The sequence below is a fragment of the Panthera uncia genome (assembly GCF_023721935.1).
Source record: "Panthera uncia isolate 11264 chromosome B3 unlocalized genomic scaffold, Puncia_PCG_1.0 HiC_scaffold_2, whole genome shotgun sequence".
Taxonomy (NCBI): Eukaryota; Metazoa; Chordata; class Mammalia; order Carnivora; family Felidae; genus Panthera; species Panthera uncia.
Genome location: NW_026057583.1, coordinates 614,501 through 630,700, shown reverse-complemented (window position 1 = coordinate 630,700; position 16,200 = coordinate 614,501). Strand labels below are relative to the sequence as shown.

General features: G+C 47.0%; 1 protein-coding gene across 1 annotated transcript in view; it reads right to left on the bottom strand.

Annotated features, from left to right (window-relative positions):
* Positions 1-43: 43 nt before the first annotated feature.
* TICRR (TOPBP1 interacting checkpoint and replication regulator) overlaps positions 44-16,200 on the bottom strand; it is a 48,737-nt gene continuing 32,580 nt past the window's right edge. Inside the window, exons 16-22 of the mRNA XM_049614276.1 lie at positions 10,685-10,775; positions 8,115-8,176; positions 6,915-7,049; positions 6,180-6,334; positions 1,953-4,080; positions 1,707-1,832; positions 44-934 (exon numbers count right to left, since the gene is read on the bottom strand). Of these exons, the coding sequence (XP_049470233.1) occupies positions 822-934; positions 1,707-1,832; positions 1,953-4,080; positions 6,180-6,334; positions 6,915-7,049; positions 8,115-8,176; positions 10,685-10,775 (2,810 nt within the window). The 3' untranslated portion in view covers positions 44-821. The remainder of the gene's footprint in view (positions 935-1,706; positions 1,833-1,952; positions 4,081-6,179; positions 6,335-6,914; positions 7,050-8,114; positions 8,177-10,684; positions 10,776-16,200) is intronic.

The following is a 16,200-nucleotide window of genomic DNA, read 5'->3' as shown; positions in this document are numbered from 1 at the left end:
TGTGAAGGCTTTTTAGAGCCCCTGAGGCCCAATTCAGAACTGTGGACCGGGACCCCCACCAGGAGTCCCCAGAAGCTGCTCCTTGGGACACGCCGGGCCTCTGTGCGACTCCGGTGCGTCTCCCCACTCACGGTGAGGACCGTTGGGCACTGGCTGAGTTTCAGAGCAGACCTGGGGATGTGGCTGTTCCAGGAACCACCAGAGCTCGGCCCTGGTGAGTAAGCAGAAATGCACTGAGTAGCAAGAGAGGACTTTATTATTATACGGGGAAGGCAAGAAATTTCTTCTGTCTGCCACCGCCTTCGTTTTTGTGTGTGGTGCTTTAGTTCGTGAGCCCTGCCGGGGTCTCCGGGTCCCAGCCTAACAGTAGCTTCATAAAGAACCCACGAAGGGGCTGGGGGCGGGGGGCGGGGGCAGTTGACTGACTTGCCTTGGTCTCTCGGAGGGCAGGGCTGGAATAAGCGCCTGGTCTTACAGTTCCTGCCTGCTGCCTGACTCCCAGCCCCAGCGACACCACCTCCCCAAGGAGGGGTAGGGCTGGATTCCCGGAGAGGGAGTAAAGAATTTGACAGCTGACCACAAAGAGGCATGGGGACCGGGCTGACTGCAGCTTCCTCTTTTGAACTCCCTTGGCTCCACCGAGCCCTGGCGATTCCTGTTTCTGTGCAGCAAGCCCAGGGTTACGTGGGACAGAGAGCAGCCTGGAACTTCCAACCCGGAGAAGACCACTCAGAACACGTCTTCTGTGCTGGGGACACGGTGGCTCCGGCCACGCTCCGTAGTGTTTGAGGATGTAAGTCCCCCAACCGGTTCCAGCCTCACTAGCTAATCAGCTTCTTCCGTGTGTAAGTTCTGCTGATGGGGCGTCTCCTGGACAAGGCTCGGCTGAAAGGAGAGTCTTCTGCCGTGGCCGGGAAAACATCCATATCCTCATCTAGAGAAAGGCAGAAAGACTTAGTGGGCAGGAAGTCACTGAGGACAGAACAAAAGAAAACGGGCTTGAACTGGAGAGGCTACACCCGAAGACGGACTGACACCAGCACTGCCTGCAGGTTCTCGGGCTGTGTGAGCGCCCCCCACCGTCAGCACTGACTGGACGGCAGTAAATAATGGAAAAAGCTAAGTACTGCAGTTTGAACTCCCTCAGCTGGGTTCGTACATTCTTTTTGGCTCAGATTGTGGGGTTTATGCTGTTTCACGTGATTTATGTCTGAGTGTCAAGGGAGAGGAACCACCAAAGGCCCCCCACTCCTGCATTCCCCTTCAGTTCCAGGAGACCTTTCTAACCCATGCACTCAGCAGACGCAAGCCACGGGGTCGAGGAAAGGGAAGCCTCGAGTCTGATCACGACAGCCAGTCCTCCATCTACCACAGTACAGAAGCTTCCCGTACAGAAGCGTGGAACCCGCTGTGGGAAAGCTGCCAGCGTGCGGCCCACCCCCGCCACACAGGATGTGGGATGTCCACATCTGTCACAGTTTCAAGAAGCTAAAGAAAACACATCAGGATCTGAGGACGGCACGTAACTACACCATGGGGTTCTAATGCGGAGATTCTTTGGGAAGAGCACGGGACCCTGCAGGGACGGTCCTCTGTCCCAGACCCGGCCTTCCCTAGAACTCCTCCCCCAGACGGCCTGGCAGCCCCGAGCTGACCCCGGGGAGGCACCCAGCAGTCACTCCTCAGGACCTTCCGTGAACAATTACCTCTGGCATCGTTCCACCGAGAGGAAGGCGTTCTCCCCTGGAACAGCAGTGGAGACTGGGTCAGGGCCTGCAGCCCGCTGGCAGAGACGCCGCTCCGCACGGCACAGCCGGGAGAAGGCGTGGAACCTACAGAGACGCAGGGTGAGCACGGCTCCGTGGTACCCCACGCCACGGGGCCCGGGCCTCTTCAAGGAGCAGCTCTGAGGCGCTCCCCCCAACCCCCAAAACCCACGGCGGCAGCCTCACCTGAAAAGAACACCTCGTCGTCCCCCGTCGAGGGCAGGTACAGCACGCTCGCGCCCGGAGACCGCTCCTCGCTCTTGCTGAGTTCTGGGTCTCCTCTCTGCCCGTCACACGCTCTTTTTGCTTGACACTCCATTTCCTCCTCCGCAGGAAGGAGCCTCTTCCTGGAACCCAGCCCAAACTGTCCCCAGGAGCAGGCTTCCTCGGCCTTCGGCACACTGTCCCCGGGAGGCGAATGGTCGGGCAGCTGGCACACCCCCTCGAGCTCAAAATCCCCCAAGAGGGGAGTTCTGCTGATGCCGAGCTCGGGGCCTCGCTCCCTCCTCTCCGGCTCGAGGAGGGACACCCCTGCAGGGAGGTCAGCGCTGACCTCGCTCCTCGCAGCAGAGCTGCTGCCCACTGCCCGCTTCCTGCGGGGCCAGTCTCTGATGGTGTCTGGAGTGGTCTTCCCGCTGTGCTTGGGAGACGGGGTCCAAGGAACACTGCCGTCTGTCTGAAACGGAGAGGGGGTGCTAGAGGGGCCGCGGGTGGGGGTACAGGACTGGCAGATGTACATCTGTCCCCCGCTCTTGCCAGGGGTGCTGTGTGAGGGGCGGAGGCAGGGGGGAGACACGTAGGTGGCTTCGGGTCTCCCTGAGGACCTGCCAGCCCGGGGCAGGCCAACACCAGGGAGGGAGCTCTCGTCGCCCCGGGAGCTCCCCGCCCTCCGTAGGGACTCAGCTTCGCACAGGCAGCCGGGGTCGATCTTTCTGATGCGAAGCTTGGGCAGGCCAGAAGCTCGCATCTCCAGCTCTACCTCGTAGGTCTGCGGGCTGGCGGGGGCTTCTGGAAGCCGAGCCGACGCCTGCAGATCCTCCAGCTGCGCGGCGGCCTGGCGCTGCCTTCTGTCTGCAGTGCAGCGCAGGTCGTAGGAAGGTGTCGGGGGAGAGCCAGGCCCACAGGAACGAGGGGATGGAAGAACCCCAGGGCTCGACGGAGAAGACTTCTTGGCAACCATCGTCCTTGACTGCCTCTCCTCTCCCATTGGTGCCACATCACTTTTCAAGCCATCACTGCCGTCAAGCTGTGCTTCGTCCAGGAGAGTGAGATACTCTGTGTCACTCGCCATCAGCAGAGGAGAGGACAGACGCCAGTCCCTCCTGAAGCCAAGCCCGGGGTAGCTGTGTCTTTCAGGGGAAGACCGGAGAGAGAGGCTCACTTCCTTCTGGTCCTTTCTGGCATCTGTGCTGTCAGCTGGGGCCTCTCTAGGAGCAGCAGAGGCACTAGGCTGGTGTTCCAGGAAGCTGCTTGCAAGATCTGAGGGCTCTCTGCACCTTTTTCCAGTTTTAGAAGGGGGCAGAGCGGGTACGGGGTCAGACTGGGCATTCTGCAGGATTCTGGGAGGAGTTGAGGGAGCAGGACAGGAGAGAGGTGAGGCTACATTGGGGGCTTTCCAGGGCTCTCTCCAGTCCATTTCTCCGGGGGAAGGAGAGTTCGTCGAAAATTTCTGAAATGGACTCTTCTTGGAAACCTTGCCTGAGGGAAAGGTGAAAGGCTTCTCTGGAGGAGGAGATGGGGGAGGCACCAGACTTGTCATCCCCGGGCTCCCGGGGGTGGAGGCGGCTTTCTCCTCTCCTTTTTCTGCTAGCTCCCCTGCCTGGGAGGCCCCGGGGACACAGGGACGGTGGTGCTCTTGGTCCGGAGGCGTCTCTCCCCCCACCCCCGAGGCTGCCGCTCGCGGAGAGGACCCGGCAGGACTCAGACCTGCGGTCCCGTTGGGGGCTGCGGGGCAGGGGGTGCTTTCTGGACTGGAGGTCACCGAGAGTGGCCAAGTAGAATTCCGCAGAAATCCAGCTGGCTGACCACCTGGCCTTCTGGGGGTTCTTGGGATCTTCTTTTCAAGAGGAGAGGTTCCTCCTTTAGCCAGGGAGCAGCCTTTCTGAGGAGTGACTTTTGGTTGAGATGGTGAGCCCCAGTCCTGTGAGGAGTCTTTCAAGGACTCCTCAAAAATGGCCTTTTTCGCAGGGGTCACTTCGGTAGGGGGTTTCTGCCACCTTTCAGGGGTGCGCAGTGGAGTTCGTGGCATACGAGGGAACCGTCTCGGCGTCGCTTTAGAAGAGCTTGGAGATTTCCGGTTACTCTTCTTGGGAGTCTGTAAAGAAATGCTCATTTCAGTGCCTGAATGTCATCACCCATATGCTCTACAGAGCATCTGAGTCACCTCTAAGACGATCAGAAAGGCACATGGGAAATCCTTAACCTGGATTTCTGACAGTGACACGTTTCAACTTCCAAAACATGATGCACACTTTTCTTTTCCTAGCACTAAGCACCAAATCTGATCTTGGTCCTAAGACCAAGAAGTGTCTTCAGATGCATACTACAGCTAAAACACGCTTCGCCTTCAACGGTGGATCGCCCCACTACTGCCACGTTCTCTTCCACCGCACCGCTCCTGCTCCCTTCCTGAAGTAGCTTCTAGGTGTCACATCATCTGCTGTTCACCTGCCTTCAACATGTGCTTGCTACACGCCCGTCATGTGCCAGGCCGTGGGGGGGGTGGGGGGGGGATGGAGTATGGAATATATGGATACATAAGGTCCAGCAACAAAGACGACGTCTCAGGAGCGACACTCCCCAGCAAAAAATCTCCCTTCCTTCTGGCAAAATGCAGTTAAACACTCCAACAGGTAAAGCTGGTCAGACGCCCATCGTGATCATCTCAAGGGAATCCTGGTCTAGTGGGTATTTCACGTTGAATAGGGTACAGAGAGATGGTAACAGTGTCACCAGCGCACCGACAGGGATGTGCGTGGGACGACACGTGTTGGCAGCACAAGAGAGGACTGTCTAACCCAGCTAGCCTGAAGGGGGGACAGGAACAGTGAGTTAGGTCATTAAGAATGGGTATCAGCAGGTAAATGTAAAAGGTGGGAAAGCGGGGAAGAGGTAATTTTGGTGTCTTTAAAAAAAAAATTTTTTTTTTTAACGTTTATTTATTATTGAGAGACAGAGTGTGAGCAGGGGAGGGGCAGAGAGAGGGAGACACAGAATCGGAAGCAGGCTCTGAGCTGTCTGCACAGAGCCCGACCCGGGGCTCCAACTCACAAACCGTGAGATCATGACCTGAGTCGAAGTCGGATGCTTAACCAACTGAGCCACCCAGGTGCCCCTGGTGCCTTTGCTCTATCATTTTCTCTGCCTAAAATGAAAACCAGCAGCTGCATGCAGACCTATGTGCAGCCTGACGTCACCGGAAAGGTGGAGGACAGAGCAGAGGGAGAGTGGGGGCCAGAGCCAGCCGATGGAGGCCCATGCCCATCTGGAGAGGACTGAACCTGGTTCCGTAAATCTGTGGTCTTCAAACCCATCTCCATAGCTGTGTGTCCTCCCACAAACTCTAAGCAGTTTATTGGGTTTCCAAATAAAAATTATTTTTTAACATAAGGATTCCATTTTCAGAAAACCCTGTTTAACAACAGGTCTCTAGAGCTTTAAGCAAAGTGATGCAGTCAGAAAGCTCACTCCAGGGGGTGCCTGGGTGGCTCAGTCGGTTAAGCATCCAACTTCGGCTCAGGTCATGATCTCCCGGTTTGTGGGTTCAAGCCCCGCGTTGGGCTCTGTGCTGACAGCTCAGAGCCTGGAGCCTGCTTCGGATCTTGTGTCTCCCTCTCTCTCTGCCCCTCCCCCCACTGTGCTCTCTCAAAAATAAATAAATGTAAAAAAAAAAAAAAAAAAAAAAGAAGGCTCACTCTGGCCTCTGGGGGCAGGATGGACTTGAGAGGGAAGAGGGAAAAGGCGGTTGAAATGTTCCAGGCAGAACTGGAATAGGGCAGAACTGCAGGGATGGAGAAAAGGGAATGGGTATAAATGGCTATGTCTGGGAGTGGCTCAGGCTTCTCACGTGGATGACTGGATTGGGTGGGTAGTGTAAGGGCAACAGATGAATGATGCCTGTACATTTCAGGAAGATCTATACATGGTGTATGATAAAAATGGTGGACGAAACCAAGAGACTAGATGAGATCATTTCTGTTTTCTCCTACCACCTTGGCCTCAGCCAAACTGCTGCCTTACATCCCTATATACCCAATAACCATTCATCTCGATCAACCCAACCACCCCCAAATACGTATTAATATTGACAGATCACCTGCTTTCTTGTCCCTAATGTTCTCAGTGGGTTTTTTGGGCCATGTTTGTTTCCCTCCACAAGACCACACTATTTTAAACATTATAGAAATGTTATACCTGATAAGCTGTAGGTATCTCAGAACCCAATGTGCTTCTTGAAGTCCTCTGAAGTCGAGCTGAACCCTTCTCAGGACTGACCATCTCATGCAATGCCCCAAAAAGCAGGCTCTTGGGAGAACGAATACTTCGGTTTGGAGATTTTTCTCTTTGGTCTGCAAGTCAAAATCAGTAATTCTTTCTCAACTCCTGCCCTCCCAATACTAACAGAACAGACAGTCCATACAAGAAAACAATTTTTTTCGAGCTACTGGGAGTGGGGGATCCCACCTAATTATGCCAGCAACCCCAATTATTGCTGCCATCTGGACTTTTAAGATTGCATAGTTACCTCAGCCCTTATGTGAGGCAAGTAAAACAATTTAATTTGTAAATATAAAAACACATTATCTGATGATCCAAACTAATGATGGATGAAAGAATGAAGGACAAACAGGTATCCCCTTCCACCTAGGACCCGAGTGTAGAATGTGAATACATGGTAGAAATAACAGGTAATCTACCTGTTGAATGAATAAATTACCAAAAGGACAGTATGAATGACCAGCTGTAGGAATCCAAAGGAAGGACACTGTTAGTGAAGGTCATGGATCGTCCATCACTCTACACCTCTACTGAATATACCTGTTCTACCGCTCCAATATCAAGAAAGAAAATGCCAAGTTTTATACTTCTTTTCCCAAAAATACTTCCCGCCAAGTAGGCACACAACTAGGCGGTGGGCAAGCAAGTTACCTGACTTGTCTTGCTGGAATGAGTGAACTCTTTGCACACTTCGAGACTTGGGCTGAGACACAGAATAGAAGGAACCAGAATTTGTCCTGCTGAGTGACAACTGCTTGATTCGAGGACTTCGTCTCAAGCTTATTTCTACAAAACCAGAATCACAGTTAGTAACCAGGGAGAAACACAAGCTTTTTACGTTTGCCTGTGTATGAAATGGGTAAAATTTACGTTATACCACATACAAGATAGACTGTCACAAATTACTGACCTTGAGACTTCTGAAGTGTAACAAGGTTACAAGGGGTAGGACATATGGCTCCAACAAAGTTCAGAAAAACCACTGACCTACCAGACTGTGACCTTTGGAAATCTCAAACTGCCACCCTTTTCACCATGATACTGGGTGAAAAAAGGGTTTATATGGTGTGACTTTTGCAAAAAATTTTTTAAATTTAAAAATTGCAGTTTTCATGTTTATGATACATACATTTGTGTAGAAACGACACCTGTAAGAGTATCAATGAAGCTAAAATATTAAGTATTTCTGAGTTGTGGGATTACCAAACAATTATTAAAAATTTGGCTTCTTGGGGCGCCTGGGTGGCTCAGTCGGTTAAGCGTCCGGCTTCGGCTCAGATCACCATCTCGCGGCTTGTGAGTTCGAGCCCCGCGTCAGGCTCTGTGCTGACAGCTCAGAGCCTGGAGCCTGTTTCAGATTCTGTGTCTCCCTCTCTCTCTGACCCTCCCCTGTTCATGCTCTGTCTCTCTCAAAAATAAATAAATGTTAAAAAAATTTTTTTTTTAATTTGACTTCTCTATATTTTTTGATTTACTTTTCTGATTTTTCTACAATAAACAAATTACTTGAGTCATTAAAAACATGACTTTGTTTTTGGAAAAAACAAAATGTTTGCTTTTGGAATCCCCTGTATTACATGTACTTTAAAAAGAAGCCACGGCACTTTGTATCACCCCGTGTTAGCCCGTACCCTGACCTCTGTTCCTACTGTGTAAAAAGGTTTCTCCAGAAATTCCCTCAGGAAATTCTGTGTAAAAGACCATTTACTAATAAACATTTACTGATCTACACTGCAGGCCCAGAGCTGTCATACTGTCTGCACAATATCCTAGGACATGCTGAACAACACCACAAATAGAGGGTTTTCAAAGAAACTAGAGAAAACAGCACAAAACAAACATAGGTAATACCGTCTGCTCCTTTTTCTGGGGACTCTTCGACTATGTCAATATCAGGGCCAGGCTCCGAGGACCTTAACGAATAACAAGCATAGGGATTATTTAGTATCACTCATGGTTCATGCACCATAAGCCTCACAAAGCAACAGAGACCACAGGGCTTAAGAGTACCAGTGCTGGCAAGCACTCTCATATACTTGACTGTTGCAAGTAAAATGGTTAGAACACTTTTTTGGAAAGTGGTTTTACAACACAAAAATTAATTAAAAATATGCATGCCTTCTAACGCACCCATTTCTCTCCTTGCAATTTATCCTGTAGATAACTTGCAGAAGTATGTAAAATCTGTACACAAATAATGTCAAGATGAAACCTTCCTATTATTCCTGTTAAGTTCAGCTAAAAACCCTGGATGTTATATTAAAATGAACTACAGATTAAACAGTGACAAGAAGAGGCAGGTGGCTGGGGATCACAGGACCCAAAGAGAGACAGGGCAGTGAGCAACCAGAGAGTTCCCTTTTTGCTTCCTGGATCCTGGACTGGGTGCTGGGGAAATAGACAACCCAAATATGTCAACAGGTACCAAAACTGCCCTAAGAAAAGTCAGCTTTCTCTAGCCAAAGAACCAGGAAAGGGGCAGCTTAGCACGACAAACTTTCAGACACTAACTACCATGGAAAACTGTGGCCCACCACACCCATAGGCTGAGCTGAGATCCTAAACTTGCAGCCTGGCCCAGCAGTGATGATGACCCCCTCCATGTAATGACAAATGCTTTTGCATTTTTGTTTTTTAATTTTTGAGAGAGAGAGCAGGGGAGGGGCAGAGAGAGGGAGACAGAGGATCTGAAGCAGGCTCCGTGCTTACAGCAGAGAACCGGATATGGGGCTTGAACTCATGAACCACAAGATCATGACCTGAGCCAATATCAGAAGCTTAACCGACTGAGCCACCCAGGTGCCCCGCGTGGGTTTTTTTTTTTTTAAGTTTTTTTATTTTGAGAGAGAAAGTGTGAGCATGTGAGGGGAGGAGCTGAGAGGGAGAGAATTTTTTTTGAAGGTTTTTTAAAATGTTTATTTTGAGAGAGAGCAGGTGCACAAGGGAGGGGCACAGAGAGAGAATCCCAAGCAGGTGGCACGGAGCCTGACGTGGGGCTTGAACACATAAACCATGAGATCATGAGCTCAGCCGAAACCAAGAGTCGGTTGCCTAAGTGACAGAGCCACCCACAAGAGTCGGTTGCCTAAGTGACAGAGCCACCCAGACGCTCCAAGAGAATCTTTAAGCAGGCTTTGCACTTAGCGCACAGCCCAACATGGGGCTTGATCTCACAACCATGAGGTCCTGACCTGAGCCAAAATCAAGAAATCAGACACTTAAATGACTGAGCCACCCAGATGCCATGAAGAATGGTTTTTAAAATTGTACAGGGGAGGACTGGGTGGCTCAGTCAGCTGAGCACCAGACTCTTGACTTTGGCTCAGGTCGTGATCCCAGGATCTTGGGATCAAGCCCTGTGTGGGTGGCTGAGCGTAGAGCTTGCTTGGATTTTCTCCCTCCTTCTTCTGCTCCTCCCCCATGTGTGAGCACATGCACACACGCTCTCTGAAAAAATTTTTTTAAAAAGTTTATAATGGAAATGCAAGCTGGTGCAGCCACTCTGGAAAACAGTATGGAGGTTCCCAAAAAACTAAAAATAGAACTACCCTACAACCCAGCAATTGCACTACTAGGCATTTATCCAAGGGATACGGGTGTGCTCTTTTGAAGGGACACATGCACCCCCGTGTTTATAGCAGCACTATCAACAATAGCCAAAGTACGAAAAGAGCCCAAATGTCCATCGATGGACAAATGAATAAGGTGTGGTATATATGTACAATGGAGTATTACTCGGCAATCAAAAAGAACGAAATCTTGCCATTTGCAACTACGTGAATGGAACTGGAGGGTATTATGCTAAGTGACATTAGTCAGAGAAAGACAAGTGTCCTATGACTTCACTCATATGAGGACTTTAAGAGACAAAACATGAACATAAGGGAAGGGAAACAAAAATAACAAAAACAGGGAGGGGGACAAAACATAAGAGACTCTTAAATATGGAGAACAAACTGAGGGTTACTGGAGAGGTTGTGGGAGGAGGGATGGGCTAAATGGGGAAGGGGCACTAAGGAATCTACTCCTGAAATCACTGTTGCACTATATGCTAATTTGGATGTAAATTAAAAAAAATAAAATAAAACAAGTTAAAAAACATTTTTTTTAATTAAAAAAAAAAATTTATAAATGTGGAATACCCATTTGATGGACTGCTTCTCAGCAACCCCTCACCGCCCCAAAAAGGAAGAAATATGGATACATACAACACCATGGACCAATCTCAAAATAATTATGCCAAGTGAAAGAGGTGACACAAAAGAGTACATTCTGTATGATTCTCTAGCCCTCAGAATTTACAGAATGCTGAATACTCTTTAGTAATAAGACAGTCAAGACATCAGTCACAGGGGCTCCGAGAAGGTGGACAGTGGCCCGCAAGATCATTAGCAAGGTAGCGAGGCAAGGGTGTTACTCACCTGCCCTTGATTTGTCTATGAAGAAGCCTTCTGGAGACTTGCTTATGTACTGGAGTCTCAGCCACACTCTTAGTCAGCAGTTTGTGATAACCTAAAATGTAAATAGCATCAATTTCATTTAACCTTATCAAGAAGTGGCAGCAAGGCAAAGCGAGCAGTCTGAAATTCTGTATGGCTTACTACTCGCCTGGAGTGGTTTTTGTTTGTCTTTACCGGAGGGGCTCTTGATTGTTTTGGGGCTAACGTTTAACCATAGGACTTAATTTAACATGACACAACAGTTAATCAGCATTAGAGATTAAATAATAAGCTAGTGTAAAATACTGTAAAATTCTAATAAGCAATTCTGAAAAAAAATAAAAATATTTATCAGAACTAATAAGTATCCATCTCACCAGTGCTTCTTATATTTATGATGAAATGATAGAGTATGAAAGTGCTGACATGCCACACAGATATTAAGATACTGAATAGCGAGCGCCATCTAGCCGGCATGCATTTCCGCAGTGGGGTATGCAACCAAGCTGATCACGGGAGGACTAGTTTAGAGGGAATTAAAAGTGACCAGGAAGAGAAGTGATGTCGGCAGGAATGTGGTGTAAGAACCTCTGAAATAACTCTTCCACAAAAGGAACGAGAACACTGGGCAAAAATGGGCAAAATCAGCCTTTTCAGAACTCTGGAAATTAACTAGTTTGCAACAATCCATGGAGTATTTATCCAAGAAAAACAGTGAATCCCAGTAACAACAGCCAAGTCCATGGAACTTTATCTTGCCCCAGCACCCCCAGCCCCGTAGCCTTGAAAACCACCAGCCTGCAATCACTCTGCAGACCAACGCCCCTGCCCAGGGGCCTGTGTGTGAACAGGGCCAAATGAGACTGGAGCTCCTCCAAAGCCCCATTCACAGATGTCATTATCTGACCTGTCTGGCAGTTCCCCTGCAAAAGCAAAAGCAAAATCTCACGGGCTCAAGTAGTCTCTATTTGACCTCAGGACTCACCCAGTATGAATGAGCTTTTTTCCAGGGAGCACTTACTGAAACCAACCGGCAGCAATTGTGAACATCACAGCTGCCTAGGGGAGTGATAACAGCTGGGGCAAACAACAAGCTAACCAAAAGTGTAAAAGGGGAAACTAGGGAATGAGGTGTCTATGGAGGACTCAACAAACCTTCAACATATTCCTGGGACCTAAAACTCCATGCAGTGCAGGGCTGTGTGCACGCCCAGGGTAAACCCAAGAAGGCCCTAAGCTGTCACCCACGGCTCACCTTGAGGCTCCAGAAAAGCAGAGAGAAATATACGCTGCCTGGCTGAGTACTGAAGAAATGAGCCAACGCACCAAAGGCCCTCAGCAAAGGCTGAGAAACTTACTGGTTCCAGGCATCAAAGAAAGTCTGTCCAATCATTAGCTGGATCGCTAAGCTAAGTGAGCAGACGTCAGTGGCCACACATGACAGAATACAGACTTTAAAGAATTAGTTCAGGAAAGTCACCAAACAAAAGCAGTAACAATAACAACAAACACTGGAGGGGACGGGAGAAGTCTGTCAGAAGTGCCTTATTATGTTACGTCCAGTTGTCAATAAAAAAAGAGACATGCAGGGGTGCCTGGGTGGCTCGGTCGGTTAAGTGTCCAGCTTCGGCTCAGGTCATGATCTCGTGGTCCGTGGGTTCGAGCCCTGCGTCGGGCTCTGTACTGACAGCTCAGAGCCTGAGCCCGTTTCAGATTCTGCGTGTGTGTCTCTCTGTCTCTACCCCCACTCGCACTCTCTCAAAAACAAACATTTAAAAAAAAAAAAAAAGCGCTGAAAGGGCAAAGACTCAACCAAGAATTGAATATCCAGCAAAATTATTGTTCAAAATGAGGGAGAAATTAGCACATTCCCAGGTTAAAAACAAATTCCCCCCCCCCAAAAAACAGAACTTTTCAGTAGCAGACCTGCCCCATGAGTAATACTAGAGGGGGTCCTTCAGGCTGAGAGCAAAGGGCACTCAAGAGTGAGGCAAATCCATGGGAAGAATCAAAAAGCACCAGGGAAGGAACTACATAAATAAATACAACGTACAGCACAGAAGCAGTTTCCGTTTGTAACTCTCTTCTCCTAGGAGTTGAAAAATAAAGTGATCATTATAAATTGATGTTGATGGGCATAGAGTGTACGAAGATGTAATGTGTATAACAACGTAGCACAAAGGAGGGGGTAGGAAACAGAACTGTATTTATAGGAGCAAAGTTTTTCAATACTGCTGAAATGAAGTTGGTATTAATCTGAATTAGGCTCTTAGAAGATAGGAATTGTAATCCCCAGAGGGAGTGATGTTACACTAAATAGTGCCATAAGAAGCTAGGGGTTGGTCTCTCCACCAAAACAGCTAGTAAACTGGCAGGGGAGTGGGGGGTGGGAAATGATCAGAATCAAGTATTTTGGAACTCTGGAACCCAAGGGGCTACTTGCAACAATGAAGGACATGATTTATGCAAGGAAGATGCTGCTGAATTTTGGTAAGCGAACACCACGCATGAAGCTCTGATCTCCTTTCCCCAGCCTCACCGCAGCTGTGGGGAGAGGGGCCCACATTCCGGGAGCAGGTGGCTGGTGGTAGGGCAGACACCTTGTCCTCCAAACTTGGGGTTGTGTGGTTAATCTGATGGACCCCTGATGGGCGGGCGCAGACACTTGCCTCTCGTTTTGGGACCTCCAGAAGGCAGCTGCGTTTCCCAAGACGGCTATGGGAATATTTAAAGGGACAAGAATACTTTCTTGTTTTTCCCTTTTTAGAGTCAGACATTTAAGGAAATCTTGGTCAGGTTACTGGCAAACCAGAGATAACAGAACAGAAACTTCGGTGACCACACACAATATGGACTACATGCGTCGCGGGTTTGGAAAACAGAGACAGCTGAAGTCCTCAATATGCGAAGAGGAGCAAACACTCAGGAGCGGGAGAATCTGGTTTCCAAAGTTGCCACATTATAATAGTCAGAATATCTAATCTTCAACAAACAATTACAAAATATACAAAGGAACAGGGACATAGAGCCCATCCACAGGAAAAGAAGAATTTGATGGAGACCATCCCTAAGAAAACCCATCAGAATGGCTGGTCAAGGACAATAAATCAAGTTTTCTAAATGTGCTCAATGACTCAAGAATATCACAAAGAAATAAAGGAAATCAGTAAAACAATGTATGAACAAAATGAGACTGTCAACAAAGTGATAAAAATTATTAAAAGAAACCTAATTCTCAAACTATTCCAAAAAATAAAAGAGGGAAAAAACTTCTAAATTCATTTGACAAGACCAGCATTACCCTGATACCAAAACCAAAGACACTACAAAAAACTACAGCCCAGTATCTCTGATGAACAAAAATGCCAAAATCCTCAACAAAATATCAGCAAACCGAATCCAGCAATACATTAAAAAAATCACTCACCACAAGTATGATTTAATCCAAAGATGCAAGGGTGGTTCAATATTTGCAAAACAACGTGATTCTTCACATGAACAACAGAAAGAATACAAACTGTATGATCGTCTCAATAGACACAGACAAAACATTTGACAAACCACAGCATCCATTTATGATAAAAACTCTCAACCAAGTAGGTTTAGAGGGAACATACCTCAAAGTAATAAGGCCATAGACGAAAAACCCACAGCTAACATCATACTCGATGGTGAAAAATGAGCTTTTCCTCTAAGATCAGGAAAAAGACAAGAGTATCAACCACTTTTATTCGACACAGTACCACTGGAACTCCTAGCTGTAGCAATCGAACAAGAAATAAAAGGCATCCAAATTGGTAAGGAAGAATTAAAACTGTCACTATTTTCAGATGACATACTATATATAGAAAACCCTACAGATTCCACCAAAAAGCACTAGAACCGATAAATAAATTTAGTAAAGGTGCAGGATTGCAATTAATATACAGAAATCTGTTGCCTTTCTACACACTAATAACAAAGTAGAAGAAAAAAAAAATCCCATTTACAACTGCACCAAAAAGAATAAAATACCTAGGAATAAACTTAACCAAGGAGGTGAAAGACCTGTATTCTGACAAGTATAAAACACTGATAAAAGAAATTGAAGATGACACAAATAAATGGAAAGATATTCCATGCTCATGGATTTGAAGATTTAATATTGTTAAAATTTCCATACTACAAAAAGCAATCTACGGATTTAAGATAATCCCTATCAAAATACTAACAGCATCTTTCACAGAACTAGAACAAATACTAAAATTTGTATGGAACCACAAAAGATCCCAATTAGCCAAAGCAATCTTGATAAAGAACAAATCTAGAGGTATCACAATCTGTGATTTCAAGATATACTCCAAAGCTATAATGAAAACGGTATGGTACTGGCACAAAAATAGACACACAGATCAAAAGAATCAATAAAGAGCCCAGAACTAAACCACTCTTATGTGGTAAATCTACAACAAAGGAGGCAAGAATATACAATGGGAAAAGAGTCTCTTCAATAAATGGTGCTGGGAAAACCGGATAGTTACGTGCAAAGGATGACACTGGACCACTTTCATACACCATATACAAAAATAAAATGGATTAAAGACCTAAATGTGAGAACTGAAAGCATAAAAATCCTAGAAGAGAACACAGACAGTAACTTGACATCAGCAACTTGTTTCTAGGTATGTCTCCTCAGGCAAGAGAAACAAAAGCAAAAATAAACCTTTGCGGGGCGCCTGGGTGGCTCAGTCGGTTAAGCGTCCGACTTCGGCTCAGGTCATGATCTCGCGGTCTGTGAGTTCGAGCCCCGCATTGGGCTCTGTGCTGACCGCTCAGAGCCTTGAACCTGTTTCAGATTCTGAGTCTCCCTCTCTCTCTGACCCTCCCCCGTTCATGCTCTGTCTCTCTCTGTCTCAAAATAAATAAACGTTAAAAAAAAAAATTTTTTTTTTTAAATAAAAAAATAAACCTTTGGGACTACACTGAAATATAAAAAGCTTCTGCACAGCAAAGGAAACCAAAAAAACGACAAGGCAACCCTACTGAATGAGAGAAGATATTTGCAAATGACATATCCAATAAGGGGTTAGTATCCCAAATACATAAAGAACTCATGCAAGTCAACACCAGAAAAATAATCTAATTAAAAAATGGGCAGAGGACCTGAACAGCTATTTCTCCAAAGACATACAAATGGCCAACAGAGACATAAAAAGATGCTCAACCATCACTCATCATCAAGGAAACTGAAATCAGAACTACAATGATAGGTCACTTTACACTTGTCAGAATGGCTACTATCAAAACAAGAAATAACAAATGTTGGTGAGGATGTGGATAAAAGGGAACCCTTATGAACTGTTGGTGGGAATACCAGCTGGTGCAGCCACTGGGGAAAACAGTATGAAGGTTCCTTTATTTTATTATTTTTTTTTGTAGAGGAAATTCTTGATTTTTTAATATATATATATACACATACATATCTTGATTCTAAACCTTATCGTTTTGGACTATTATTA